This window comes from Papilio machaon, chromosome 6, assembly GCF_912999745.1.
Source record: "Papilio machaon chromosome 6, ilPapMach1.1, whole genome shotgun sequence".
Classification (NCBI taxonomy): domain Eukaryota; kingdom Metazoa; phylum Arthropoda; class Insecta; order Lepidoptera; family Papilionidae; genus Papilio; species Papilio machaon.
Window position 1 is genome coordinate 2,449,051 of NC_059991.1, and position 6,000 is coordinate 2,455,050.

At 35.4% G+C, this 6,000-nt stretch overlaps 1 protein-coding gene across 1 annotated transcript; it reads left to right on the forward strand.

Annotated features, from left to right (window-relative positions):
* Nucleotides 1–417: 417 nt before the first annotated feature.
* On the forward strand, nucleotides 418–1,801 carry LOC106716003. Its single transcript, XM_014509418.2, has 2 exons — nucleotides 418–555; nucleotides 1,153–1,801. The coding sequence occupies exon 2, from the start codon at nucleotides 1,164–1,166 to the stop codon at nucleotides 1,764–1,766; it is 603 nt and encodes a 200-aa protein (XP_014364904.2). The 5' UTR covers nucleotides 418–555; nucleotides 1,153–1,163; the 3' UTR covers nucleotides 1,767–1,801.
* The last annotated feature ends 4,199 nt before the right edge of the window (nucleotides 1,802–6,000 follow it).

A 6,000-nucleotide genomic window follows, 5' to 3' on the forward strand; every position in this document is an offset into this window, starting at 1 on the left:
TTTTATATTATATTTTTACAAAACATCAACATTTTTGGATTCAGTGACAGCAGGTCTTTTTGTATGCCGCGCGGACAGAGTCGCGGGCGACAGCTAGTAAATAATATTTATGCCGGCCGTTATAAGGTTATTGGATTTTGATGAAGTGTCAAACGTGAGCTATAAAAATGGCCCACCTACAATGAAGGGATTCTGGGACAAGGTAAAGTCATCTGGAAAAATCGGGGTTTCGGACCTTCAAACCACTGCGAACTCCACATTAACAACGACGGTGGCTACGTGACTTGTTTGCTTTCAGTATATCTTGGAAGTAAATAACAGTAAATACTCAAAGTTAATTTGACAATTCTTTGAAAGACACAGTCACTATATTCTATTCTTTTTTTAAACTACTTTGTATTGATTTAAAAAGAAGTTAACTATCTGTCACAGTCCTGTTTATATTAATTTTTAGACGTTTGTACAAGAAGGAATAAACATCAATTTCAGTTTACTAAAATATACGATTTGAGTTGAAATTGAATCAGATTCGGTTAATTGTAAAAAGTGTGAAAGGTATGTATCATTACTAATTAATATTATTCAAGGCCCGGCCATATTGCCCGCAGAACGGACGGCCGATGAGGCCGCAAAGTACTGGAATGGCGGCCACGTACAGGTCGACGCAGCGTGGGCAGGTCTCCCGCAAGATGGACCGATGATCTGGTCAAGGTTGCGGGAGTATCCTGGATGTGGGTTGCACAGGACCGATCATCCTGGCGATCTTTGGGGGAGGCCTATGCCCAGCAGTGGACGTTACGAGGCTGAATAGATGGATGGATGGATTATTCAAGAAATACTGACAACTTGAAAAAACACCGTTCCTTTTTAAAGTTTTCAACGCTTTACCACAATTCCATCTGATGGACGCTAATTTAGTAAAACCTTGTTCACATAATCTTGTTCTTAGACATTACGGAGGTACTTGGGTACCTAAACATTGTCATTTCTGTTAAACCGCTAGATAAGTTGCTGCGAAGTGGGCTAAAAATCGAATCGAATATATCATAACGTCTTCTTCTCTTTAAGGAGATAAGATAGCTATATGTTTAAGTATTCAGCGCTTCGGCGGTAAAATGACCGCGTAACGATTTCCTTATAAACATTTTACAGAATAATGCAAAATGTGCCGCACCATTCAGTCTCTAATACAAACCATCATATGCGCGCTACAAATGATCACAAGGATCTTCATGACGGTGCTCCTGATGATTGAGAATATGATCAGAATGCTGCTGCAGTCAATATACAACTTCATATCAACGATACTTCAAGTCATATCTCTGATACCGATCTGCTGCATATTTATGCTTACGGCGAAGATGCGCTGCTTGTTGTGCGGCGGCGGCGGTGGCGGCTGCGGCGGTGGCGGTGGCGGTGGCTTCGTGGGTTGCTTCCTCTCCGTGCTCTTCTTCATCTTCTTGTTCAAAGCCCTGCGGCATTACGGCCTCGCCGACAAGTTTTTGGCGCGCATGGGTTACTCCAGGGCGTGGAAACACGAGGGCAAGACGTTCACCGCACCACCCAAGGCAAACCACAAAAGGAGAGGCCCCGAGGGTAGAATGGGAACCGAATCTAGCGAAGACGATATCACAAATTATATCTTCGATGATTTTGAAAATAGCACGACGACTGTCATGACAACTTTACAAATGGCGGACACATACGCCGCCACTGAATATAGTAAAGTTGGTAACTTGTCCACTATGCTGTATTATTTATTCTGAACTGTTTATTTTAGAATACCATTGTTTTTTTTTAATTAAACCCTACCAATATAAAATTGTTTAGTTTTGTTTATCGAATAAAACAAAAATTTTGGAGATAGAGGGCTTAAATAGTATTGAACTATGTACACAGAGACTGAATTAACTTAGTCGATGAGGTGAAACCAAAATAGTAGGGTAGGCGAAGCGGGGATTTTTGGATTTACTCGAGCGTGGCAATAAAACTAACCTTGTGCACCCAATCAAGTACACCTTCCACAAATAAAGCGCTCCATATAAGGTCGCGAGTTTAGAGCATTCGATCAAGATACTAAATAAAAAATCTATTCTTATAAATGGTCTAAATGAAGAAAAGACTAACGTACAATGATAAACTCTACACCAACATACATTTTAGCATTACAAAATGACTAATATACGAAAGAAATTCTTTTAATTATTTTTTTTAATGTATCATCATCTACTATTTAGATATATTTCATTCAATTTCAATGTTTCAGTGTTGCTATTTTATTAGTAAACAATAAGTGACTAATTCATAAACTATATTATAACAGCCGACTAATGGTCCCGGTAGATCAATAAAAAAGTGTGTCAAATTATTTTTGTAGTCAAAGAAGGATGTCTAAACTGTTGAGAGAGGCGCTGCTATCGTTATTGGTTCTGTTAGAATAAATAAAACCTAATTAGGTATGGGAAATTAAAAAAAAGACATGACAAAGAGGATATTGTGACTTTGACATTGTAGAGAGGCGCTAGTGGGCTGTCATAATTTAGTTTGACTTATGCCCACCAGTTCAGAAAGCCTTGTTGTTGTTGTTGGTCTTTGTCTGTTTTAAGATGATTAGTTTGACAATATTGACAGATGGGTTGTGTAAAATCGGTTATGAATCTTCTCGATTTTCGATGGTTGCTCTCATAGAACTTGTCATCGATAATTTCGGGATTATTATTTTGGAATTACAGTTTAAATATAATTATTTCTTTCTTATTATTATTATTTATTTATTTATAATACAATGATAACCAAAAATAGAACTATGTCCCACAAAACTATATAAAATAATTTGACTGTGGGATCAAAAATTTAAATTTAAATTAGTATAAAATAAAAGTAAATAAGTTATGATAATTAATTAATTATTGGTGGAAGACGAGCAAGCGGTCACCTGAATACGCCCAAATGGCGAAACGACCGCTGCCAATAGACATCCTCAATTGCAGATGCGTTGCCTACCCTTAATCGACGGCGGAAGAGACGTACAGATAAAGAATATTTCCCCTTCTTATGCATGTTCTCGACCATCAAATCCACTTCCCCTCCCCACTCTTTATTTAGAAGAAAAGGGTAGGAAGGGAGCTTATATTTCTATCAAAACCGAATAAAGAAATAAAAATTTAAACTAAAAATGATCACTTAATTAACCTAGGCTAAGTTGTAGTATTTTTTTGATCTATTAAATTTAATACAAGACCCATTCTCGATGATTAAAAGCCGCGCCAATGGTACATCCCTTTATTGTCCTAAGTCTCAACTCTTACTACGAAGTAGTTACATAATCTTTGCTAGAAATATAAATCATTAAAATGTGAAAGCCGTCAATTACGATAAATAATAAATATTGAATACAAATTTAAGTGACAAATGTCTAGCCATTGCTTGGGTTTCATTACAACTGTATTCATTCGGTATTACCAGTGACCTTAAATACAATTCAGATAATTATACTGCGTGTGCGATGTGCAATATCTGTCCCCTTGTGCTTTACTACACTAAACTTGCAAATACTTCTCAAAATATCATACTGGGCATATTTGAACTTATAAGTACAATTATTTGTGGAATCGTTAATTGTATTTATAATACAGTTGTACTAATTTGTGATCTAATTCAACGACTGTCGGACTATATAAATGAAAAATCGAAAAACTCATGCCCAAAGTCGCAATGCACCGTACAGTCATGCGAATTAATGTGCAGCATCAGTTGCTTGTTACTGATAGTCGTGGCTATTTTTATGATCATATTCCACACGCAATGGATTGATACTCTATTAGGTAAATACGATAGTTCATTAAAAGGAGGTACAAATACTATAAGCAGTAAACCCGAAATTGTAGTACTTGTAAATACTACAACTTCTAGGCCCCTTACAACGCCTTTCACACCGTCAACTGAGCCAGGTGGGTTGAGATCAGGTGAATTGCCAGAATTTACTTTTAATATTTTATCGGATCAAGAAAGCTTTAGAGAAAGAGAACACGAAGAATTGCTAGAAGTACATAATGATGAGAAGATTGATTTAACGGCAGAAATAAATCAAAAACTACTGAATGACGTGTATTTTAAACAGACTACGGCTTTTGCTTTTGTCGATCCCCATACTAACAATTTTAGTGACGTCAAAAAACTTGTAAAAGAAAAACAAAGTATGAGCAAAGTTTTATCGCTACTAGAAGAAATTTTAACAAAAATGAACTCGAAGAAAAAAAGTAGAAATACGAGACTGTCTAAACTTTTAAACACAGACACATATTTTGATAACGACATGGATCAAGAAAAAAAATGAACCAAATATCATAACACAAATAATAAAGGAACTGTTAGGTCACTGTATACTAGTGGCATTGTAGAAGGAAGCAATTAACAAAAGTGTATTTTATAAAGCATAAATGTACTTCAATCTCATTACGTTTGTGTAGATTATTTAAAAAGAAATATGAGAATGCGTTTTTTATTGCATTTAACGACGTAATCTGCAAATAAATACATAATCCTCTAACATAAGTATTGATGAAAGCTTTTAAGAAATAAACCTAAGAGATACGAGATGTTCAGCGCTTGATCGAATCTCACCTAATGTACTTTTAACATGGTACGAGTTAGTACAGTCAGTTGAATAAATATAGTGACAAACAAGATATCCAAATATATAGGAACATCTAAAGTGATCAATTATATAAGTACAACTAAAGTCGTCAAATTAAATGAAACACCCACTCTGCGCAAATACATCGGAGCTTTCACATCGTCAAAATATATGAGTACATTCAAAGTGCCCATAATTATAGTGACACCTCTACCTCCTTTGATATATAAGAGCACCACAATCTCCTTTGATATTGCAACATTTTACATTAATTTCAATACGTCCAGCTAATAAATAAATGTAATTTGAAATTATATCCAGTATTTTAGACTTATTCCACATTAACGCATGTATATATTTTTTATCTGCGGCTATAAGTGATTACCATAAAATACTTGCCATAGCAACGACATTTTTTTTATGAAACTGTTGCCATTATCAGTATTTAGTTCCGTAGACTTCTGCAACACGGCGAGGTGTTTTATTTTCCTCGGATACCTATACAAATAAAAAAAAATTGTACATACTCTTCGTATAATCTGAAAGTACTGTTATAGTTATAATCAAACAAGGATATCTGAACCGGTGAGGGAGACGCTGCTATCGCGGTTAGTTTTGTCAGAATATATAAAACCTACTTAGGCATAGAAAATGACATGACACCTACAGTACAAAGAGAATCTTGTACAATCTTGTGACATTTTTTGACGTTGATAGAGGGGCGCTAGTGGTCTGTCCTAATTTAGTTTGACTTATGCCCACCATTTAAAATAGCCTTGTCGCTTTATAAATCATTAAAATGTGAAAGCCGTCATTTGCGGTAAATAATGAATATTGAATAAAAATTTAAGTGATAGTTGTCTAGCCATTGCTTATGTTTCATTACAACTGTGTTCATTCGGTATTACTTGTGACCTTAAATAAAATTCAGATAAAAATACTGCGTGTGCGATGTGCAATATCTGTCCCCCTGTCTTTTACTGCACTAATCTCAAAAATACTTCTCAAAATATCATAGTGGGATTATTTGAACTTAAAAGTACAATTATATGCGGAATCATTAATTGTATTTATCTGAATAGTACTTTGTGATTTAATTGAACGACTGACGGATTATATTAATGAAAAAACGAAAGACTCATGCCCAAAATCTTATTGCATCGTATAGACCTGCGAGATAATGTGCAGCATCAGTTGCTTGTTACTGATAGTCGTGGCTATTTTTATGATCATATTTCATACGCAATGGATTGATACTCTATTAGGTAAATGTACGTCTGTAAAAGCGAATGCAACCACAACAACTGCTAGTACAATGGCCAATACTACAACTTCTCCTTTTGCGACAAACACTACTACATCTG

Excerpts from the sequence above, each read along its gene's own strand:
- LOC106716003 (XM_014509418.2), top strand. The coding sequence starts at position 1,164 with ATGTGCCGCACCATTCAGTCTCTAATACAAACCATCATATGCGCGCTA.